This window comes from Crinia signifera, chromosome 4, assembly GCF_055691185.1.
Source record: "Crinia signifera chromosome 4, ASM5569118v1, whole genome shotgun sequence".
Lineage (NCBI taxonomy): Eukaryota > Metazoa > Chordata > Amphibia > Anura > Myobatrachidae > Crinia > Crinia signifera.
In genome coordinates this window covers 101,378,334-101,404,284 of record NC_139220.1, presented here as the reverse complement: position 1 = coordinate 101,404,284, position 25,951 = coordinate 101,378,334, and the positions used below count along the sequence as shown (strand labels likewise).

Genomic DNA, 25,951 nt, shown 5'->3' with positions numbered 1-25,951 from the left:
CATATACACATGTCTGATATAACTTAAGGCTGTAAAAAGTTCACCAGCAGGGGAGTATTATTAATTATACAGCAGATGCACAAGCAGACTGGTATACAAGTGGTTAATAAGTTTAACAACAGTGCTGCACACTGCAGTCATATACACATGTCTGATATGGCTGTAAAATATACCAGCAGGGGGGTATTATTAATTATACAGCAGATGCACAAGCAGACTGGTAAACAAGTGGTTAAATAAGTTTTACAACAGAGTGCACACTGCAGTCAGACATATACAGTACATGTATGATTGAAGTGGCTAGATATAGGTACTACTGCTGATGGGCTGGCAGCCAGCCTCTGGCAGTGTGGACACACACCACCAGAGAGCAGACAGTGGCACTAGTAGGCACTGGCAGTCGCCCCAGCAGCAAAAAAAAAACACAGATCCTAAGTCTAACCTAAATAACTAGTCTCCGCACACAGAATATCCTACTCTCTCTAACCAGCTCAAATCACGAGTGAAAAATGGTGCCGGTTGCTCGCTCTTTATATAGCGGTCCGGATCTCGCGAGAATCCGGCACCGGGCAATGACGTTTTGCTGAGTCAGGCAGGAAGCTCCGAACACCGCTCTGATACGGGCTCGGATTAGTGACGTTCGTGCGGGCTCGGATCTGGGAAATTCTCTAAAATAAATGCACAAACATAAAAAACCCATACTGCACTTTTTACGATCACATTCTCCTACCTAATATTAAAGGCTCCTATCTCTTCCTCCCATTGCGATGTTTGAGGGCTCAGATCTATACATACAGTAAATGTGGTAGAAGAAGCTTACACTGCATAATGTGGCAGCAGCTCTATTGATCATATTATATACTGTACCAGTGCTATTTTTGTCATAATTTAAGGCACTTGCAAAGAGGAGGGGTTATCTAGGCAACCAGAAACCCCCCTGCGTTTTCCTATGCACAATGTGCCTAGTGGTCTGACAATCTTCTGTGCTCAGGGTATGAAAGGTGGAAAAGTTGAAAATACTTTCCCATATTTAAAACAAAGCTTGGTACATACTATGTGACATATATTGCCCTATGTTGCAATTGCAATGGCTCACAACAATTATGATATAATCTGCATATATTTTGTGTTTGCATCATCGCATTGGATGTTCATCCAACAGAATGATTCCATGGTCAAAATGTTACTGTACAGGAAACATGTAACCATATAACAGGTTGTGTAGTATGTATGATGATGTGGATATATTGGGGGAAATTTACTAAAGGAAATTTGTAAAAAAATAGGTGTATTTGTATCCAGAAATACACTTATTTTTGACATTTACTATCCCGAAAATACGGCAATTCGTATTCGTATTCATGTGCTATCCATACGACTATGAATTGCCGTATTTTCGGGATAGTAAATGTAAAAAATAAGTGTATTTCTGGACACAAATACACCTATTTTTTACAAATTTCCTTTAGTAAATTTCCCCCGTAGTTACATCGCATTGATCCTTCACTGGGGAACACCATTATTTAGGTGTGTACACAGCTTTAGATTATTCCACTAAGAATAAAGGAGTAAGAAGGAGAACTTGAAGTTGGTGGGATGTGACAGGGGTGCAGTAGATGTACTGTGGTCAGTGACAACCAGTGTGCTTGACACCCCCCCCCCCTCCTCCCTTCCCTGCATGCAAGTATGGAAATGGGAATGGTCTCATGGGCTAACCCTTATTTTCATCACTAGGGTGAAGTACTGGGCTGCCCCCAGAGACTCACCTGGCTACACCACCAGAAACTACACTGTAACAGGAGCCCGATGCTGCAGGTAATGTCACAGTGCAGTGTTACCCTTGTGGGAGGGAGTTGGAATCCCTCTTTGTGAAGCAAAGCCAAGCAGTAGGGCTTACAAAGTATTATTTTGTCGAAAACAAACAGGTGAAATGTTGGTTGTATTTACTGGTTGTGAATTCTCATTTGGTTCCATAAACTAGCTGTCAGCTCTTAAGGCTGGGATGTGAGAGTCCTTACAGTATACAGTGTGCGGCCAAGTAGCTGCTTATGCCAATAGAGTATTTCTGTGTGCCCTTGTATGCCTTGCTCTCACATGAAGAACTGTACCTGTTATATGTGTGAATGCAATCTACCTAGGAAATGATAGTTCAATCAGCATCTCTGTGTCTGACTTGCCGATGTGTAATGCAGGTTTTTAATGATCTGCCATGAAAACCTGGCTGTTGTTTAACCCTACTGTATACCAAAAGAGACATTTTCAAATGGGAATTTTCTTGCATTGCCAGACACATGAGCATCACAGACGTCTGAAAATTGTTACAACAGACAACTATACATCACATTGTATACCACAAACCAGACAATACCTAATATACAGGCTGGATGCTCATATACTTCCTCATTTTCATGAAGTGCAAAGACAGATTTACTACCGTATGCTAATATGAGTAGCCTGCAACTATCATCATTAGTATCATCAGCACTTACACCCATAGGTGGTAGAATGGGGATGTGTGCTGCACCCGGTTGATATCCTTCCATGTGGTGACACCAAAATGCAGAATCCTCCACAAAGATAGGAACCGGGTGTTGCGGTATAACATTATCCTGCAGCACTCAGCTCTTGTCACTGAGAAGGGGCCTGCAGTACTGTAAAAGTTTTCAGGGGCAACCCACACACCTCTAAAGTAAAGTAATTTGAGATACTCACAAGGCCACACCCCCTTTAGTGATGTCAGCTGGGCTCCCATGACATCACACGCATGATCAGAAAGCCACACCCCCTTTTCTAGTGTGCATAGCTAAGGCACACACAGAGGGGTCTCTTAGCTGTGCCAGGTGTCACCAGCCCTGGTGCTTCCACTGCTTACTTCTGCCCCATAGGTGCTAAACATCCACCAAAATCAGATTATCCTTCATCATATGCATTACTCAGAATAGCATAGACTCAGCATAGCAGAGAAATCTGTTCACACACCCACTACAGTACCCTAAATCGGATCCCTTGCATTCTCTAGGTAGCCCATTTTGCGGACAGAAACTTCATCAAAAAGTAGTTTTCTAAAACTGTCTAGAGCAGTGGATCCCAAACTGTGCGCCTAGGCTCCCTGGGGTGCCGCAGGACACTTGCAGGGGTGCCTCAGGTTGGTGATCCAAGACCAAGTCACATTTTTCATGGTCAATTATTTATGGACAAAACCAATTCTGGTGACTACCAATCAAAAGGTGTGTAAAAACAGAACCCTTTACCGTGTAACTGAACCTAAGGATCACATATAAACACAATTCATTTAAAATTCATTTAATTTTATATTTTTTTCTAAATTTTTTTGGCCTTGGGGTGCCGTGAAAAAAAGTTCTTGTATTCTAGGGTGCCGTGATTCAAAAAAGATTGGGAAGCCCGGGTCTAGAGGCATTGGACTCAGAAGTGAAATTATTTATACAGATCTCTGCAACAAAAATAATAATCTGAAATGTGGTAGACAGGGTATAGTCAGCTGGGAGCTAGAGGGTAAATGAATCGATTTGCATTCTGTTATTACAAAGTTCAGCATACAGTACAGTATGTGAAGGCTGGAGGTCTCTGTATGGTAACACATTTTATGCAGTGTATATTGTTGTTGTCTATAGATTCTACATATTTTAATATTTCCAAACTTAGTTCTCATGGTAACCACTTTCTTTTTATGGGCATTGTGCAATCTCTAAAGAAATATACACATACAGGGTGACTAGAAAAAGGCTACAGAACAGCACGCAATGTTGCCTCTAGCGTGAACGAAAGCATTTAAAGCCCAATAAAATTCAATATCTAAGAGCTACAATTAGCGGTTCCCTGTATCCCTGCAGAATAGGGTTCTCGTAAAACATTTTTAATGCTACATATAATCAAGGGAACAGTTATCTGAATTTCTGCATGTACTGTATCAACATTTGTGTAGATATTGTCCACAAAATATGTTATATACAAAACAATATACATGAACAAATCATTGGGTAAACAAATATGGTGGCAAGACACAATCTTTTTTATAAAAAAAAATCGCATTAGCACAAACGAAAAACATTTCAACAATCCACTGCCAAAAACAGTCAAGATGATGACTGCAAGGCCTCATTTACAATGCAGCCAATGCCTCCTCAGGCAGTGTTTACAGGAGTAGACATTTGCACCAGCCAATGGGTGGATTTTTTTGTGAAGTCAGAGTTTAATTCCAAATTATGGACTATACACTGAGCCGTACACAATTGAAAATTCTATTTGCAATGAAGACTATTGAAATGAGAAGAGACATTGCATAAGGACGTTATTGCTGTGTGGGGGAAGGGGGACTGGGGTGACAGTGGAGACATCATTAGGCTTCTGTCCTTTTCAGCCCAGACCCTCATCGAGGACTCACGATTACTGGCATTATCTGCTTATCCTTTCCGCTTCTCTAGAAAGTGGGTGGGATGTGGGAGTAGTATCCATTCTTCCAGGTTGCAGAGGACTATCCCAAAATGGGGGTGTCTACTGCAACATCCAGGAGATTAGGTAAGTATCGCCAGGAGACTGGTGCCGGAATACCCACATCAATGGGGTATGCTAGTGTCATGATGGGGAAGAGGTGATTTAGGTTTAGCCACTAGGGAGTGTTGGGGACAGGGGGAAAGTAAGTAAAAACTTACCAGTCCCCAGTCAGTATTACCTCCTTTAAGATGCTGGCGACGGAATTCTGAACACCAGGATTCCCACCGCTGCTCATCTGTATGTATTCCATTAATAAAGTGCAAAAAATGATTTTGTGATTCCTATTATGTAGTGCACAAAATGTAAAAATCGCTTGTCCACTGTGTAAAATTTGCCATTGAGTAACGATCTGTGGCATAATTTAACAATGGGCTGTAGGGCTGCAGCCCCCATTAAATACCCCCAGTGAACCGGTCACTGTGCACTGACCACTGACAGTGGCTTTCCATTGGAAGTGCTATCTTTTGATCCTATGTTGGACAATCAGTCAAAGCATTATGATGTCCTTATACTGCCAGTCTGAACTGCAGCTACAAAAAGCTAATCCAGTGGGAAGCCACTCCACTGCTTTATCCAGCACTACCTGGTTTCTTGGGCTGCAACAGATGCACATTTTGTGTGCTTTCTAGTCCCCAACCCTTGTGATCTTTTTAGGTCATGTGTAATGTTGTGACCATCAGGACTTCCAACCAGACTGCAGTCTCCCTCATCCAAACTTGTAGGTGCCACCAATAGCAATTATCTTACCTGTCTCAACAGGCCGAAATCTCCTTAATAACATTATCGATAGGGAAATGTGAGCACTGGAGTTATGAAACAGTGTTTTACTAAATGTGTTTAAGGCAGATTTAGTACATAATAAATATAGGGTTTGATTTATTAAAGCTTGAAGAGATAGCTAATGTACCAACCATTTAGTTCCTAACTCATAGGAGCTGAATCCTGTAAAATGAGAGGAACTGATTGGTTGATCGTTACTCCATCTCTTGAAGGTTTTCGATATCTGCCCTATATCTTGCTTCACACACTAAACACATGAGATAGTGCATCTACAGCAATGTTGTCTTTACAAAAGAACTTTTAATGGGTGAACTGTGAATGTGGTAACCATAGTAATGTTTTAAACAGTGGGACCTATTCACATCATATTAGCAGGGCCTCTGAGAGGGGCGCTGGTACTAATTACCCGGGCTTGCTGGAGGGGCCCGGCGGGGGCCCTGGTCCGACCCCCCCTTCACGCTCCGTCCATCCCGGGCAGCACACACCTACAGCATGTGCTGTGCTGACAGGCTCAGCATGAGTGAGACACAGATAGCGTGAGTGGTCATGCTGAGCCTGCATCTGCAGTCAGTTCAGCACATGCTGTAGGTATGTGCTACTGCTGCTGCTGCTTCTGTTGAGGCAATAACACTCCCTCCTCAACTTTAAAGTGTTTTTTTACTTCCTTAACCTTTTTGGGGGTGTGGCCTAACCATGGACGGTGGCCACACCTTCCGTGAATAGGCCACGCCTCCAAAAATTTCCGGGCCGGTCATACCTCTTGGCGGCCTTGCATATTAGGTATGTATTCAATTAAACTTTTTATTTATTAGACCATGTTAAGTACAGTATGTAGTTTTTATTTCAGGAGGGAAAGTATTCTAGGGTCAATTATTTTCTAAACATTATAAAGAAATAAAATAGTAGGGAATTAAGATGATTTTGGTTGTCATACAGTACATACAAATATGTTTTTCTAATGAGCACATTTAGATTATAATAAATTAGACTTGGGGAGAGAAACAGGGGCGTGAGTGTGCACTAGCAAGTAGATTAATAATAGTTTGCGTAACCAATAATTCCGACTTCAAATAAGTACAATAATACTGTATGTAGAATTAGGGCAGTTGGCATTGCTCCCCGGGGGACCAGAGACTAATAGAAATGAGTAAGTGTCTTCTGAACAAAGCGTTCAGTAGCAAGAAAGCAGTTTAACCTCTTTTCAGGGGTACTCATTAGAAACTGAAATACATTTTTGCAAGTTAAAAATTAATCAAAAACATGTATAGCAATTCAAAAAAGGCAGAAGCAAAACATGTAACAGTATCGCTCCCTAAATTCTCAACCAATTAATTTTGTACTTGTAGTGGTAAAACATGGCAATAATATTTTTAAAATAAATTTTAACTTACAAAAATAAACTTTTTTTATTTTTTATTTTTTATAATGAGTACCCCTGCAAAAACTGCTTTGATATCCCTGCTGTGCTGGTCTATTTCACTAAAATTTGGTATGATCAGGAAGTAAAGTGAGTAGGAATGGGATGGAACTGAGTTCCACCACCTATAATGGTAGGGGGAACTGAGTTCCACCTCTACCACAGCCCTGAACAGTAAATTCCAACAGAAAAGCTTGTTCCAGCATCTTCTTCTTCTGTCATGGTGTATGTGATGTCATGCCATCACCGCCTCTGAAGTGCATGCTGAAGACATGGTGATAGGGGGCTGAAGTGACTCAGAGGTGTGGAAGCTGCTGGAGGGACACAGGGCATGGAGCTTCTGAGGGACATGGACAGCGAGCTGCTGGAGGGACAGAGACAGATGCGAATAAGCAGCACAACTGTGGACATTATGTGTATAAGGGGAACTACTATGTAATGTATATAAGATTGCACTACTTTGTGTTGTAATTTTCATTGGAGTTACTATTTTGTGACCACACTACTTCCTTGTGAGACCATTATTCCTTTATGGGAGGTAGGGCACAAATTCCTTGGCACTGGTCTCGGCTCTTCTTAATGGGGGGGGGGGGGTTGGTGTTACAGGAAAGGAGTTCCACAACCTCTCCAGGACCACTTTAAGCCTTGGGTATGATATGCTGACAGTGACCATCCAGAGAGCCAAAATACCAACAGTGGTACCCTGCCTAGCTCTAACAGCCCCCTTTGGCAGCCTAACTCTACCTATAATACAGGACCCAACTGTTCATCCACCTAGAATAATGTTGCTTCTTACCATCATCATAACACTATTATTATTATTATTATTATTATTATTATTATTATTAGAGGACTGGAAACCGGTGGTATTTTTTATTATAAAGTTCAAAGTGTTCACATTACAATATCTCCTGAAGTGAGCACCAAGGTGCAGATGTATTAAGCCCGGTCAAGTGATAAAGTGGAAGGTGATAACAGAGCAGTAGGTCGGCTCCTAACTGTCCTTTCCAAACCCCATAAGCAAATTAACAGTAACGAGCTGATTACCTGCTGCGTGATCACCTTCCACTTTATCACTTATTACATCTGCCCCAAGTATGCTAATAGATCCACTGCTTCCATCCCAGCTAAGCATCACTGCACTTAGCACTAGCAGTAACCGTATGCTAAACGTCACCACTGGTATAGAATTCATTAACATCATGTAGGAAAGACAGTCCCAGGAGTCTAGTAAGAGTAGACCCAGACAATTCTCTTTCTAGATTAATGACATCTTGCTCTGAAAGTACATATACACATTCTGCAAATGCTAGTGTTGTATAGCTGGACGCAACTTGCGATGCACCTAAGTAAACATATTGTACTGTATGTGGATATGTTTTTTCTCATGTTGTTATTTTAGCTTAGGATCTGATGTGAAACTCATGTGAGTGGAATCACATAACACATAGAAGGGAATTAAGAGCCTTTTTAACACTTTACTTTATTGTCTCAACAAAAAGAATCAATGTCTTTGAATTGACTACTTAAATTAGCATATTCTACATGTGGAGCCAAACAAAAATGTATCAAATATATGTGCTAATGTCTTTTTTCCTAGTCCCGCCATAACCCTACTACAAAATGTCCTATGAATGTTACAGTCCAAATGAAAGCTACAGTAGCATGGCGTACCTTGTCTCGTATTTGTTGCCGGACTTTCTCTCTTTCAGCTTCCATCCTGGCATGTTTGGCCTTCCTCTCTTCCTCTTGCTGACGTAGTGCTTCCTGCCTCTCTTCTTCCTTTTTCTGAGCATCTGGATCTTTTTCCTCTTCACCTCCCAGCATCTTTCCCATATCCTTTGTTGCCCCTGGATATAAGAAATACAATATTACTGCAATCTATATAAATATAAAAAAGCAATTGCAGTTAGAAGGACAGGTCTACTAAGCTTTGAAAAGTGACAAAATGGGGATTGATAAATGACCAACCGATCAGCTCCTAAAGGTGCCCGTCCACTTGTCTGATTTAATCCGAATTTTACCTGATTCAGACAGATCGGCCCAAATCAGATGTTGACAACACCTCTGACCCAATGCGTGGTCCAGTGCACATCGGGTCGGAGTGGGGAGGTCGGACGGGCTGCACATTAAATCTATCGGATCGGACCCATCAGTGGCACATCGCAGGTATATTTTAGCACCTGTGATGTGTCGATCCAATCCATAGGTGTGTGCCAGCAGTGAAGCACCGCTGCATGTGCAGCAGCAGGGTCCGGTCGTCTGGGTCTGGTCGGCGACTGGGAACGTTGCCGAATTAGAAAAAATATTTTGAAAAGACTGGCTGGATGCTGACCCCGCTGCCTAGACCCCACTCCGTGCCCTTCCCCCCCCCCCCCCCCCCCCACCGCTGTTGCAGCTCCCTGGGGGATATTACATGCAATAAATCGCATACTTGGCTGGTACTTTATCATTCTCCACTTTATTACTCTTGCAGGCTTAGTACAGGCATGACCAATCTGTGGTTCTCCAGCTTTTGTGATACTATAAGTCCCATCATGCCTTGCAACAGTTTTGCTATTAGGGAATACTAAACCTGTGGCAAGGCATGTTGGGATGGGAAGTTTCACACAGGTTGGTGAGACCTGTTTTTTTTAACTGCTTAACAACAATCTAGAGCATTTGTGTTGCACATCCTGATATCCTTATTACAGCAAAACAAGGCCTGAATTATAACGCTGATCTCTGTTCTATCATCTGTGTCGGCCGATCGAAAAAAAGACACATTCTAGGTTTCAGTTCATCATTTTGTGCACTTGTTTCTAACAGTGTAAACCAAATGTTCACCTTCTTGTCTCACATGTTCTTTACTGCCTGTTGACACCTTCATGTCACAGCTCAATATTTATATAAATATACATGACTAGGTGATTCATCGCGCCCTACGGGCGCTCTTCACACCGTTGTAAGGGGCTGCGCCCCCTTAATTTGTGAACATTTGTATATGAGAAATATGGTTAGAATTGTATGAAAGATGGCCTGTATTGCAACTTGAGTTATAGGTGAAATGTGTTACATAGAGAGCATATGATGTGGAAGGGGTGTGCATTGTTTTGTTTAATTAAAAAGCAGTTACAGAGTAAGATGTACATTGATAGTGTGGAGGGTACAGTGACATTTGTGGGTGTGGGGGTGTGTGTGCGTGTTGTTTATGTGGGTGTGCAATAGTATAGTAGGGTGTTTCTGAGTCAGCGGCTCCCCACTGGCGGAGGTCACGACACAGGAAAACAGGAGGCTGGGTAGTGATAGGGGTGTGTGGGCATAAGGGGGACTAAAGAGGAGGGTGGGAGATACTGTGCAGCTTCTGCCAGTGGGTGAGGGTCCATCGTGGCAGTACAGGATGGTGGCCCTTAGTCAGTGTCTCCTCCTACTGGGTGGGAGTTTGGGTGCATGAGAGCAAGAGGCTGGGCTATGAGGCATGATAGGGGCATGTGGGCAAAACAGCGTCAGCGACTCCCCAGTGGTGGAAGTTACGGTTCAGGAGAGCAGGAAGCTGGGTAGTGATAGGGGTGTGTGAGTATACGGGGGAGTAAAGAGGGGCTTAGGGGTGCCGTGAATTGCGGGAGGGGCGCGGGGGGTGCCGTGAATCAAGGGAGGGGGGGCGCAGTTGTCAGCGAATCGCGGGAGAGGGCGGGGGTCCGCAAAGCGTGGGAGGGGGCGTGAATTGCGCGAGGGGGGTTTGCGAATCGCGGGAGGGGGGTGCGCGGGGGTCCGTGAATTGCGGGAGGGGGGGGCACGGGGCACGATGAATCACCTAGTTGGTTATATATTCTTGTAGAAGGATGGTAGGATGTTGCTGTCATTCAGAATGCATTTACATAAACAGTAATAGTAGCAGTAAAAGGTCTGACTTAAAACACCGACAGTAAAACAGAACAGGTGTTATATATTATACAAAGAATTGGTTGATGATGTGTAGGTTGACATGCACATAGTTCAGAGTTGTCACTGGAAAAAAATTGCTACACGAAAAAATCAACACAGAAAGTTCAACACATGTAAATGTTGACATAAGTGTGGCACTTCATCGGTGTCCATGTCGACACATGAGAATGAATATGAAAACATTCCAAAAAAGAAAAATAAATCTTCAAAAACTCATGTCAACCTTTTTCATTGTCGACCATAGCCGTGCCAGTGTTTTGCATGTGCCATTTAATCCTGGGGTTGCCGTGAATCGCGCGCGGGGGTGGGGGGGGGGGGAGGAGGAGGTGAGGGGTGTCCGCGAATCACGGGAGGAGGGGTCGTGGGTGGATGCCGTGAATTGCGGGAGGGGGGGTCGCGGGGGGGGTGTGGGTGCCGCGAATTGTGGAAGGGGGGGGGCGCGGGGGGTTGCAGTGAATCGCGAGAGGGTGGGTCCCGGGGGCGTTGCCGCAATGACAGGAGGGGGGGTCAGGGGTTGGGAATCGCGGTAGGGGGGGTCGTGGGGGGCACCGTGAACCGCGGGAGGGGGGCCCAGGGGGTGGCGCGAATCGTGGGAGGGGGGGGTTGCGGGGTGCCGCGAATCGCAGGAGGGGGGGTGTCACGGGGGGGGGTCGCGAATCGCGGGAGTCACCGTGGGTGCCACGAATTGCAGGGGGTGTGCTGCAAATCGCGGGAGGGGGGTCGCGGGGGGTGCCGCGAATTGCCACAAGAAAAACACAGAAAGTTCAACACATGTAAATCGCGTGGGGGGGGAGGGAGGAGGTGAGGGGTGTCTGCGAATCACGGGAGGAGGGGTCGTGGGTGGATGCCGTGAATTGCAGGAGGGGGGGTCGGAGGGGGGGGGGTGTGGGTGTCGCGAATTGTGGGAGTCACCGGGGGTGCCGCGAATTGCGGGGGGTGTGCTGCAAATCGCGGGGGGGGGGGGGGGGTCGCGGGGGGTGCCGCGAATCTCCACAAGAAAAAATCAACACATGTAAATGTTGACATAAGTGTGGCACTTCATTGGTGTCCATGTCGACACATGAGAATGTATATGAAAACATTGAAAAAGTGAAAAATAAATCTGGTCAACCTTTTTCATTGTCGACCATAGCCATGTCAGTGTTTTGCATGTGCCATTTAATCGTGGGGATGCCGTGAATGGGGGGGGGGGGGAGGGAGGGAGGTGCACACCTCCCAACATGACCCTCTCCAGGAGGGACACATTGCTCTGTTTCTGGACTTTCTTCTTAATTTATGGATTACCATCACCTGTGCTTAAACACCTTTCTTATCAATTACCCTGTTTAAAACAGGTGATGACAATCATAAATTAAGATGGAAGTCCACAACCCAGCGTTACAGCTCCAGACACACTTTGAGTGACAGATGTAGCCAAATATATAAGAGATTTTGCCACAATATGTGGGAAACTTTTAAGCTGGGATTTGGCAGTGTATTACCTATGCTAACACTCAGGTTGTTAAATAAATGTATACATTGTAACAGGTGTTTAATAGAGATTTTATAGAAAGTAACACATGGTTATGTTACAGCGTTTTAAATTACTTTTATGTTATGCATCTCATTTATATCATACATTAGGACAGGGTTGTCTACTTTTCCTGAAGAGGGCAGCCAGCTAGAAGAAGCTAGAAGAAGCAGTTGGAGCCGGCGGACATGCCGTGAAGGGGCGCGACTGGAGGCGGGGCTGAAACTCTGTGCTATATTTTGGGGCATTGCAATGCCGGTATTTCAGGCATTACAGATTGTGGGAAAGGGGCCACACGCATCATTGGATCCCCGCAGACCATCCACCGAGTAGGAATTGCTGGACGTTGGAAGGATTTTGGGAGGCTTGCCAGCCTTCCTGGGCGGCCGGGAGGCAGACACGATTTCCGTGAGCCTGCCGGCCATTCTGGGGGGGGGGTAGGCAACCCTGCATTGAGATCAGTGCTCTGGAGTACTAGGAGCGCGGTTTTGCATATCATTAACAACCCCTAAACATGTGCATCTACACTCCTTTATCTTGTTGAAAATAATGGGGTTTATTCTGGCAGCCTTGCGAGTCCACCAAACCCTGCCCGGCGAATGAACACCCACCCCCCCCTTAAAGTACGGGTTTGCCTGCAAAGGCTGCAAATGGATGTATTCCATTCGTATGCCTCGGGTAACCGGCCACATCTTGATGTGGTGCATGCACGCATATAAAAGTGACTTACATATGCGTGCACGCTGGCACAGATATGGGCGGGCAGCTGACATCCGGTGATGTCAGCAGCCCGCCCCCCACACCAGTGTCACCGCCTCATTACCATTACCATGCATTCCCATATGGTAATGGGGCAGCCCGGCGCCCCCGCCCTTCTCCACCCCCCGCACGCCATCATGGGTGCGTGTACCCTGCGAACTAAAAGTTTGCCATGGGTGCACGCACCCTACGTCTGCACATGCGCAGAAACGCACCTGCGCAGATGCGCAACTCTAGACCGAACAAATGTGAATAACCCCCAATATGTGTGGAAATGATGATACTGCAGATAACCCAGTAACTTAAATAGTGGTGTTTGTTTATCGATAAATAGCAGATACAGCTGTACTTAATGTTACACACTAGAGCTGCTGGAGTGGATCCATAGCCGAGTTGGGTTTCATACAGATCACCAGAAGGGTGAGTGTATGTGGCACACAAGTAACAGTGCAGAGATGATGGAATCATTGAGGATTGTATGTAATTGCAGACCTCTCTTGAGCTAAGTGGAATAAAATGTATGTTCCGCTGTAATGCTCAAACACAGGGGTGTCCAAACATTTTGCAAAAAAATGTGGGGGGCCGACCATTCAGCCTGACATTCTTTGAACCATTAATCACATCAGAATGGTCCCCCACTCTGCCCCCATTCACTGTATGTCCCCCAGCGTGCCCCTTCACTGTATATTCCCCGCCTGACCCCCCTTCTCTGTATTTCCCCCAGCATGCCCCCATTCACTGTATGTCCCCCAGCTTACCCCTATTCACTGTATATGCCCCAGCGTGCCCCTCCTTCACTGTATGTCCCCCAGTGTGCCCCCATTTACTGTAAGTGCCCCAGCGTGCCCCTCCTTCACTGTATGTCCTCCAGCATGCCCCTCCTTCACTGTATGTCCCCCAGCATGCCCCCATTCACTGTATGTCCCCCAGCATGCCCCTCCTTCACTGTATGTCCCCCAGCATGCCCCTCCTTCACTGTATGTCCCCCACTCTGCCCCATTCACTATGTTCCTAAGCATGCCCCTCCTTCACTGTATGTCCCCCAGCCTGCCCCCATTCACTGTATGTCCCCCACTCTGCCCCATTCACTATGTCTCCCAGCCTGCCCACCCTTCTCTGAATGTACCACATACTTCCTCCCTTCACAGATGCTTGGGCTCCCGCCACCACCCTTCTCCGCTCTGCATATTACGGGAGTAAGCTTCCCCTTTGCTGTTCCCCCCCTACTCGCACACTGCTGTCACTGTGATTGCGGTGGAGGGTGATATATAATTGCAGCAGCAGGAGTTGGACACATACTCATCTGAGAGAAAGCAAACACGTCTCACATTGGCAGCCGGCACCCCCTCACCAATGATAACCAAAGCCAGCAAGGTAAAGGTGCGCTCGGCGGGGTCCTACTAGAGTCCTGTGCTGTGCGTCCCACGTCAGCCTCCAGCCACCCGCTTCTGGCTGGAGGCTGCGAGCCGCTTGAAGTGACATCACGGGCCACAATTGGCCCCCGAGCCGGACTTTGGACATGCCTGCTCTAACACAATGACAATAAAAAATGGCTCCAGAACTTGCGCAGTAGTGATCTTTGTGGTCATCTTGGGATAGGACATGAATCCTCCATGAAGTCTGCATACTCCTGTTTTAAAATATCTCATTTCAATTAAGTCTCTGGCAATGATAAATCACATTATAGCACTGGTGATTCTTCTCATTACCCAGGAATGAATAGCCCTATTCCATTAATGCTTAATGGTACTACTCTACAAGCACAGCTTTGTCCTGTTATTCCATTCACTGGGGCATAAATCAAAGTACGCCTGAATAGATCAAGGTGCACTACACCACCTTTGCTATTTTTCTGTGTGTCAATGACACATCATCTATTTGTAAATTTGTAACGCCAATTGACCCAATTTGGTCAGCCTGAATTGCCAGTTCCCACCATAGATGCCCATGTTAAAACTTTAACATGGGCATCACTGGGGATTCCCTCATTCTCGGGGAGGAGCTGCAAGTGAAACACACTTGGGGCTCCTTAGTCTACTGGTTTTGGGTTTTTGCATTTTTTTTAAAATTCGTGCAGGCCTACATGAACTGAAGAGGACGTGATCTATGCCAGAGAAGTGGTGAGTATAATTTTTTTCCCAGGCACCCTATGGATTCTACATGGGCAAGTGGACTGAACCTACGTTCCAAGATAGGTAAGTATGTATGTATGTATGTATGTATGTATGTATGTATGTATGTATGTATGTATATATATATATATATATATATATATATATATATATATATATATATATATATATATATATATATATATATATATATATATATATATATATATATCCAGGGTAGGTAGACGGCACTCTGGAGGTTTTTAAATAGAAACTGCACGGCGGCAGATCAAACAGTCAATGAGACAAAAGTCGGTCTGTGTGTCAACGTTTCGGGAAGTGAAACCCTTTATCAAGACATAACAAGTAAACAGAATACATACTTACATTTATAGGGGAGTGTGGGGGCAGGAGCACCTCGTGCAGCCATCACCTGCACGGCACCCGGCGAGTAGTAGATGACGTCATCCCAACCCCACAGACGGGGAATCGGGGTCACCGGGGGGCGTGGTGAAACAATCAAGACTGGTGTCCATGGAAACCACGGACGCTGTGTACGGTGTCTCCGACAAAAAGGGGAGCACCGTCGCGTGAACTAAGGGGAGGAACGGAACGAGTCGCGGGAATGCTGTGGTGCTGACAGATGACAGCTGCCTTCGGCACTGTGGAAATAAACAATGGCAACATGAATACAAGCGTATGCAAAAGTGCAAGCGGTTAAAGCTGTCACCACATCGTGACAGGACTGAGTGCTGTATAGCGCGTGCGGGTGATGAGCGGTGCGAGGCTGGGGGACGGGAGTCTATCACGGAGTGTGTGTGTGTAGATAGGAGTGTGGGAACAATACAGAAAAACGTGCGGCATGCTGAAAACAAAAGAAGTGCTTAAACGAAGTGCTCGTGTAGTGTGAGAAGGGAGGTCTCTGACCGCGGTGCTGGAAGAACAGCAGCGCGATGCAGCCGACCTCAACCCTGCGTGTGCTGGAGTGTGAGCTGAATGTGGTAGTGTGAACAGCGCAACCATAACAGTGCACTGAGAGGAGGGGCTGAGAACAGGACCACAGTGCGGTCCTAGTTGTGAACGTGATGTTGAGTGTGTGTAGGACAGGTGAAAAGCCTACTACCTAGTGAAAAAAAGCCTCAACCTATGCCCAAAAGCCGGGAGAAAGAGAAATGAGAAAAAAGATGAGAAAAAAGATGAAGCAAAATCAAATGCATAATCAAAGCAACATGTAGCAAACTCAGTGCTGAATGGCGCTGGCATGGGAGCAGAGAGCTAAGGGGAATGAGCCCACATTATCAGTGGGACTAAAGTCCAGCGGGGAAGACAATTCATCTGGGGCAGGCACAAAAAGGCTATATGAACAGTCTGGGTTTACAGAAAGCAGGACAGAGGAAGGAGTTCATTAAGTCCATGGGGTTGTACAGTGTTCAGTCTGTGAATCCATCTCGCTTCACATCTCAGGAGGGCTCTGCCCCTGTCACCTCCGCGAATGTTCTCAGGAATGTGGTCGATCATCTTATATTTCAGGCTAGGAAGACTGTGTTGGAAAGTACGCCAGTGTCGGGCCACTGGTTGGTCAGAGCCCTTGGGGCCAAGAGCAGCTCTGATACTGGATTTGTGGAGGGCCATCCTCTCTTTAAATTGTCTAATGGTTTTACCCACATACATGGAGCCACAGGGGCATTTGATATAATATACCACGTAGCGACTTGAGCAGGTTAGGGGGTGTTTGATAGGGATCTTTTTCCCTGTATGCGGGTGGAAGAAATGGTCCCCAATCTCCAGACCGCTGCAGGTTACACATTTAAGGCAGCGGAAATTACCGTTCTTCCTTTTAAGAAAGGTCGGTTGGTTGTCTATTTTCAGCTGAGAAATGTCATTGTGCACTACCAGGTCCTTTATGTTCCTGCTGCGCTTGTAAGCAGGCATGAGTGTGCTATTTTTCAGGGCCAGTGCCTCTGGGTTGCATGCGATGAGGGGCCAGATCCTTCTGGCAGCCTTAACCAGTTCAGTGCTGGATGTAGAAAAGCATTGTGTCCATACAATACGATTTTCAAGAGTAGGAGTAGTCTTAGGGGTGAGCAGCAGATCCCTGTTCATTTTTAGGACTTTGTCCCTGGTGCGTCTGAGAAGTTTGATGGGGTATCCTCTGGCTGCGTACTTCTTGGCCATGTCTTTAATTTCTACAGCTGCATCGCTGATTCTGGAGCAGATCCTTCGGGCTCTGAGGAACTGCGAATAGGGCAATGACCATTTGGTGGCTGAGGGATGAAAACTGCTTCCTAGAAGCGCAGTGTTCCTGTCCGTTGCTTTATGGAATACAGTATGTGGGCTCATTCCCCTTAGCTCTCTGCTCCCATGCCAGCGCCATTCAGCACTGAGTTTGCTACATGTTGCTTTGATTATGCATTTGATTTTGCTTCATCTTTTTTCTCATCTTTTTTCTCATTTCTCTTTCTCCCGGCTTTTGGGCATAGGTTGAGGCTTTTTTTCACTAGGTAGTAGGCTTTTCACCTGTCCTACACACACTCAACATCACGTTCACAACTAGGACCGCACTGTGGTCCTGTTCTCAGCCCCTCCTCTCAGTGCACTGTTATGGTTGCGCTGTTCACACTACCACATTCAGCTCACACTCCAGCACACGCAGGGTTGAGGTCGGCTGCATCGCGCTGCTGTTCTTCCAGCACCGCGGTCAGAGACCTCCCTTCTCACACTACACGAGCACTTCGTTTAAGCACTTCTTTTGTTTTCAGCATGCCGCACGTTTTTCTGTATTGTTCCCACACTCCTATCTACACACACACACTCCGTGATAGACTCCCGTCCCCCAGCCTCGCACCGCTCATCACCCGCACGCGCTATACAGCACTCAGTCCTGTCACGATGTGGTGACAGCTTTAACCGCTTGCACTTTTGCATACGCTTGTATTCATGTTGCCATTGTTTATTTCCACAGTGCCGAAGGCAGCTGTCATCTGTCAGCACCACAGCATTCCCGCGACTCGTTCCGTTCCTCCCCTTAGTTCACGCGACGGTGCTCCCCTTTTTGTCGGAGACACCGTACACAGCGTCCGTGGTTTCCATGGACACCAGTCTTGATTGTTTCACCACGCCCCCCGGTGACCCCGATTCCCCGTCTGTGGGGTTGGGATGACGTCATCTACTACTCGCCGGGTGCCGTGCAGGTGATGGCTGCACGAGGTGCTCCTGCCCCCACACTCCCCTATAAATGTAAGTATGTATTCTGTTTACTTGTTATGTCTTGATAAAGGGTTTCACTTCCCGAAACGTTGACACACAGACCGACTTTTGTCTCATTGACTGTTTGATCTGCCGCCGTGCAGTTTCTATTTAAAAACCTCCAGAGTGCCGTCTACCTACCCTGGATATATCTTTCCCCTCCTGTGGGGACAGAAAGGCACCAGGAGTCGTTGTGTTCTGTCAGAGAGTGCCTGGACTCCCGTTTGTACTATATATATATATATATATATATATATATATATATATATATATATATATATATATTTGGCGTGTGTAATAAAATTATACTTTAATCTTCTGTGTGTTTTATTTGGGCATTGGTTCAATGGTTTAACTACAAGTCCCAGTGCCCTGCATGATGGAACTTGTGGTTCACCAAGTCCCAGCATGTGAGGGATGCTTTCTGGGGCTTGAAATTTTACTACAAAACCTAATAGCAATGTTTATTATTTTTTTAACATTTTATTTTACACTATCAGCCTGGGGGTGCCTTGGAGGGGGGAACTCTACTCCCCCTGGAACCCAGTCAGGACTGTCATGTTTTGGCCGCAGGACCTATCTAATAAGTGTTCCCCATCTGTGGCTTGACACCGCTGGCTGTTGGTTGGAGCCCGGTGCTGGTTCCCAAAATATGGGGGACCCATACTCATTTTGTCCCCCATATTTTGTGAACCAGTACGGTGCTGGTTATAGAAATACAGGAGACTCCTATTTAATTTTTTTCACTGTATTTCTGCAACCAGGGTCGGCTCAAAGAGCCTGGGGCTGGCTATGCTAGTGAAGTGTTGGACCCCACACCCTTTAAAAAATATATATATTTTTCTATTTTTTACACAGACAAGCATCGCATGGATCTGACTGATCCATGCGATGCTTCATGCTCATCTATATTTGGCTGCCGGGAAACTTGGCAGCCAAATACAAATTACTTTTCTCAGGAAGATAAAGTACAAATCCTGTGCATTTGGCAGCTTAGTAAATCAGCTGAATTCTCAGGCTGTATATTCGTACCTGTTCGTACACTGGATTGGCCATGATAGGTGATTTTGGAAAATTTCCCAAATGAGTGATGTTCACACAATAAAACGTTTATCTTCAAATTGCACGTGTGTGTCTGTACATGTGTGGTTGCACAATTGTGCCACTGTGATCCCACTCAAACTGAGAGCTTTGTAGCAGGGTGATTGATTGACAGCAAGTAGCCATATGGAGGTGTTAACGGTGAGTTTAAAGGGAGAGTTTGAGAATAGGCAGGTGTGTCATTGCTGTTTTTGGGGCATGTGGAGCAGTGTGACTGAGGGACAGATTTATTAAGCTGGGTGAAGTGATAAAGTTGCCGGTGATAATGCAGCAGCTAATCAGCTCCTATCTGTTATGTAACAGGCTGGGTTTGAAAAATGACAGGAGCTGATTGGCTGCTGCATTATCACTGGCCAATTTATCCCTTCACCAGGCTTAATAAATCTACCACTGTATGTGCATATGCATTATAGCTTCTATGTTCTCAATAATAGTGTATATTCCACTAATGCGCACGAAATTGCGACAGAGCTTGTGATCAGCTCTGTGCATTCCAAAGTGGCGTCTTCACTTGCTAACATCAGCAGCTCCGTAGCAATTGCATTTGTGAACAAATATGAATTAGGCCCTTAGTAAGGAATAGCCACAATCTATTCAAGACGTCCCTTTATATGGTACACTCCAACAGAAGCAATGTAGTTGCATGACATCCCAATTCATGAATGAACCTTTGACCTAATCTTACTTTCTTACAATGGAAATTAACGAGGACTAAATTGTAATAGTTGCAAACTGCAGCAGATTGATGGATAAACAGAATGAGCGGCGAATGGTTAATGAGCTGCTCAGAAACCCACAAAGCCAAATGTTTCCCATAAATTGTATCTGAGAAGAGACTTGGCAAAGTCCAAAATGGATTGAAACATCCTCAGCTGCTAACACAAATCTGGAACAGGAAAAGCTTTCTAACAATGCCTAGAGGTTGTCAGCAGACTCTCCATCTGCCAGAGTCCTGCAGAGCATTACTTAGCTCTCTCCCCGGTCATTTCCACACACATAAATCTGATAAATAGTACAGTAATACCACTGGCTGCTTCTACGTGGGGTGCATGCCCTCTGCAGGGACCGGCTACATCATTAATGTACATACTAATTAACTTCAGTGGAACTAATGTTTCATGCACACTATGGACTTAACACAATTTAATGTTGACTTGTATACTGTACATAGGATTTAAGCTTTCAGGACCATGGACAGCCAATTATTCTAAGCAATGCCCAAGACATGCTGCTCTAATAAGCAAATCATTGGAGACATTTTTAGGTGAGACTGCTATAATTTTTCAATATAACCCAGACACGCCAGTTGTCTGAGAAGCATGCACACAGCAGGTGGTGTTATTGAATATTCATGTTTAGTCTACAAGAAAAACTAAAACTATATCCCAGATTTATTTAATTCAGTGGCTCACTAAAACATTATATCATTAACTGTTCTGTTTTTCTAGTGGAGACTGGCAGTCAAACTGCAGAGCTGAACACAAATGTTAAATAAACATTTTTTCTACCATCGTCTGACTTCTTTAATGGAATTATGCATAAATGTATAACCGCTAATATTCCAACTGTACAGGCCCAGCTCCCATAGCCTTTGTAATTATGCGCCAATGCCAGAAAGAGCTGCAAAGGATTTGAAACACATATTGTACAGTGCAAAACATTTTTATAAACACTGCATTTCAGTTAACCACATCACGCAGTAATAAAGCTGCTTTCCAAATGTAACTTGTACTAACTATATAAAAACCACTGCTGTTTGGGTAAGTGTAAATGTTGCACCTTAATGCTATGTTAATAAATTAACTCTATTGACTTTGTTAAATTAGGTTGGAGCGATTAATAGGGGTATTTATCAAAGCATGAAGTTGGCAGGAATAAAGTACTAACCAATCAGCATTTAAAGGCTTAATTCAATTAGCCCTATTAAGTTAACAAGGGTGAAAAAGACTGGTAGCCTCTGGCTTTATCTCCTAAAAACTATTGAATTCCTCTCACCTTTTCATCCGAATCTCTTATTGACATTTGTTAACTTAACAATTTAGCAGCCTTAACATGTGCAAACAGGCATTAACACACAGACACCATGAAAAGTTTCATGCACTAACTGGGTCGCGGCACCTGTTATCCACCTAGTTATTGGGGAACGTTTTTACATCTGTTCAGAAGTGTTAAAAACATCCCTGTTTAGTGCTACCAGCGGTGTCACATCAGGTCTAGTGTATAGCTCCATGTGATCAATTAGCCCATGTAGGGTTGGCTGGCACAGAAATTGAAGACAAGTTACATAAATTGAACTTGACCTATTGGCGAAGCAGGAAAACAGACATGTACTATACAATGTGAGCAAAGTAATGCTAGCCATCTTTATTCTAGAACAGAAAGCAATATGAAGACCAATGTTTGCTTGGTTGTTATGGTCACTACTAAATTTTTATTTGTGCCCAAGATTTGATGTAAATTCAATATACTGTAACTAATTACATTTTAAGATTTACAGTAAATTCCGGTTGAGAAATGGATATAATTACCTACTCAGAGCACAGAGAACTAGCAATTTGTCCTTATACACTGTGTCTTCAATCACGTCAAATAGACCATCTTGGTTCCCAATCAACTTGGCCTTTCTAAGTCCCTTTCTCATTCAACATTTACTTCTAAAGGCCCCCATACACTTATCTGACTTGTCCTAAGGACATTGTAACCAATTTACCCTGATCTCCCCACGAGGTTCACATCAGGTCTAGGGTATAGCTCCATGTGATCAATTAGCCCATGTGGGGTTGGACTGGCAAGGGATCAGGTTCCAGAATCTGTCCTAGTATACTTGAATATGAAGGGCTTTGTACATTTTGCAACATCTTGGCTTGGCGAACACATCCATTCAAAGCAGCGTGCACAGTAATTGGCATGGCAGGATTTCCCACTTGCAGGGAGGTGTTCACGCGATCCTTGGCCGCTGCACATTTACCGCCATGTGCTCAAGTCTGAGATACCTCTATGGAACATTTTACAGTACTATTATCTGGCATGATTCATTGACAGATGCTGTGGTGACTTGCCCTTGTGATTGTGCACGCCGAGAATGTGCGAAATTATTTTCCAAAACTAAAAGCCTTGAAAACTACAAAGACTCTCAGCCGAGCATTTGTAAATGCACAGCAGCTGTGTACACGTTCCAAGCGCACATGCTCATCCTTCGATACGGGTCAGCTTGATTAAATCAATGGCCACTCAGCATTGCATCCTGAACAGAGAGTATTTGTATAACTTGAGTATTTATTCACCTCAAAAATATCCACGATACACCTTTGTTTTACCACAGCTCCCTCTGTCAGTCCCCACAAAAGGAACTTCACTGTCAATTGTGCTGCGTGTTTCATCACTACTAGACTGTGACGCATGCTGCTGTTTACAAAAACATTGGCACAGTATCCATCATCTCCACTTTTATAAGCATCATAATGGAGGCTTTAGGCCAGTATCCTGTTGTTAGTTTGGAGATTTGGAGATCAATTTTGTAAATTATTTGCTTTGATATTCAATTCAAATGTTAATAAATCAGAGGATCTGATATTAGTCTATTTTAAAGTACAGATGTTTTGACGATTTTGAGTGGGATTTGGTCTTATGTGAAATTTTTCAATAATTTTTGCCTTTAGTAAATTTCTAGATTGCAAAATCAAATGAAAATCTACTGTAAAATCAATGTAAATTAAAATTCAAAATGGAAAATGAGTAAATATACCCCATATGTCAGGATAAGAGTGTTACTATAGCCATCAGAGAATGCTTATATAGGTTACTACAGAACAGGATATAGAAATTGATTAAAAAAGGAAGCTAAAACTTACCCCCTAAAGCTTGTTTCATAACGAAATCCATTCTCCTGTGATGAGTTTTGTATTACTGATTAAAGTATTCGCATCCAGTACAGATGTTAGGAGACACTATGAACAACAAAACAAAGACAACATTGGTCAAAAACTTTCCGAAATTGAAGACAAGTTACATAAATTGAACTTGACATATTGGCGAAGCAGGAAAACAGACATGTACTATACAATGTGTGCAAAGTAATGCTAGCCATCTTTATTCTAGGACAGAAAGCAATATAAAGACCAATGTTTGCTTGGTTGCTATGGTCACTACCAACTTTTTACTAATGCCCAAGATTTTATGTAAATTCAATATAACTAATGACATTTTAAGGTTTACAGTAAATCCTGGTTGAGAAAAAGATAATATTACCCACACAGAGCACAGAGAACTATCAATTTGTCCTTATACACTGTGGCTTCAATCGCGTCAAATAGACCATCTTAGTTCCCCAAGCAACTTGGCCTATCTAAGGGCCTTATTCTGATCGGTGCGGCCGGATCCGAATATGCGGCCAGGACCGTGCGTGCGAAACCCTGCCTTCCATACGGATCGCCAACTCCGTCCGTACGCGGTAAGAAGCTGGCTGAACGGACCGCACGTGTATTTTTCACGGAATACGCCTCCTCCATTTTAGGGAACTCCCCCATCATTCGATGGTTGCAGACCATCGAATGCAGGACCGAGTGGTCCACCAGCTCCCGCAACCTCAGACCACACAGACATTTTTCCGTGCAAAAGCAGGGATCTGGGCGGGCAGCTGACATCCGGCGATGTCATATGTCCGCCCCCTACACGTGCGTCACGACTGCATTACCATAGTACGCCCAGCGTTTGCATGGGAACGCCCATGAAACGTGGGGTGTATGCATATGGTAATGAGCCCAAATAGCCCTTCATGCCCCTCTCCACCCCCTGTTCGTAGTGTTCACATTTCATGCGGGATTTGGCTGTACGCCCCGCTCGCACATGCGCAGAGACGCCTCTGCACATGCGCAGACACAAAACATCGGCGGCACGAACGCACGCGGATATTACTGCACCAACCAGAATAAGGGCCTAAGTGTCTTTCTCACACAACATTTACATCTAAAGGCCCCCATTCACTTATCCAACTAAGGACATTGGACCCAATTTACCCTGATATCCCCCGGTAGCTCCCCAGGAAGCTTACATACTGGCACTGGATGTGCCATTTTTACAAGAGATAGATGACATGCATTTTTGCATGTAATGCTCCTAAAGAGCTGAAGGCAGGAGGTAGGAGAATTTAAATAAAAAACACATTCACAAGAATAGATGGCCACTGAGCTCTCTCAGCCAATCATCGGCTGCCCATTCTTTTGAAGTTTTTTATTTATTCTAATGCCGCCCACCGTCTGCTGTCCGCCACCTGCTGCAAGCTGCAGAGCGGGGAGGGCGCCTCTTCTGCACTACGCTTTCCCAATCGGGGATCCGGTTCAATACATCACGAGTGCTAAAAAGAACCCAGGATGTGCTGCTGATGGCTGAACGTAAGATCAGATCAGATCTCAGTCACATCCAATTTTGGCCTGATCCGTCTGAATCGGGTGAAATCTGACCCAAATCGGACAAGTATATGGGCACCTTTATTCACATAAATAAAACTGGAAGTGTCAAAACTATACTGCCAGATTGAATTAATCAATACAATGTGCGACGTTTGTACATCTGTGTGTGAATAAATCTGAATCTCTAAATTTAATTCCATAACCCAGTGGCCAATACTTTTTATCATGCCAAGGTCCATTGTGTTTCAATTACAACTATATATGTGTTTAGAAAGAATTCCAAACATCTTTAGTCTACTGTGAGAGGTGTGTCACTGGCGATCTGGATTATATGTTGACAGTGTCTAAGTTCACAGTCAAGGGGCCAGATGTATCAAGCTTCAAAAAGTGATAAAATGGTGAGCGATAAGCCAGCCAATCAGCTCCAACACTTTGGACCTATGAACATCTCCAACATGCTGATATTTGTCCATTTTAAATTGTGGGGTGAGTCAGTTAGCCACAAGTTTCTGTTGGATCCTTGGAGCTCCGGTGTTTAAGCTTAAGTGCAAAATGCAACTGAATTAGGATAGTCATAGATGATGAAGATGGCATAAAAAGGGTTTCTTCACTTCACCCGCGAGGGGACACGTAAAACGAGCCCAAAGCGTGGAGAGGGACCGCGGTTTACTTTACATGTACTGCTTGCTACGCTCACCATGCTGCGCTCCCCACACTTTAGAAAATCAACTTTACACCGACGTGGATAATGGGGGTATAAGCAGGTTGGGTAGCATATGGATAGTGGGGGTTTTAAATGGAGGCATTTGCCAGTATGTAATGGAGCACTGGCAAATGCGTCCTTCATTGTGCATGAGACACACTTGCGCCCGCACTGATCCTTTGTGCACGAGACGCACGCGCAACCGAACCTCGAATCCTGACCATCTCCCTGAAGTGGACATGGTCAGGGTTGCCGTACCCTGCCGCAGGAATTACTGAGACGCACTTGCATATGAGACACTCGTGCGTACCACATGTTGGGAGTCTACCATTAAGGGGTAAGTAAGTACAGTATAATTGTGACTCATTGCAGTTAGTAATTAGGGATCCCTCAATATATTTAATAAAAAGGTGGAATATGTTAAAAAACATCTGTATCAGCAGCAAATAGTATATATAGTTACTGTCATTTTTGTAACCA

The 25,951-nt window shown here is 44.7% G+C and overlaps 1 protein-coding gene across 2 annotated transcripts in view; it reads right to left on the bottom strand.

The window, feature by feature from the left end:
• CPLX2 (complexin 2) overlaps window positions 1-25,951 on the bottom strand; it is a 162,956-nt gene that overhangs the window by 18,777 nt on the left and 118,228 nt on the right. For both annotated transcript variants that reach the window (XM_083182055.1, XM_083182054.1), the window contains exons 2-3: window positions 23,212-23,307; window positions 8,384-8,559 (exon numbers count right to left, since the gene is read on the bottom strand). In XM_083182055.1, the coding sequence (XP_083038181.1) occupies window positions 8,384-8,559; window positions 23,212-23,242 (207 nt within the window). In that variant the 5' untranslated portion in view covers window positions 23,243-23,307. The remainder of the gene's footprint in view (window positions 1-8,383; window positions 8,560-23,211; window positions 23,308-25,951) is intronic.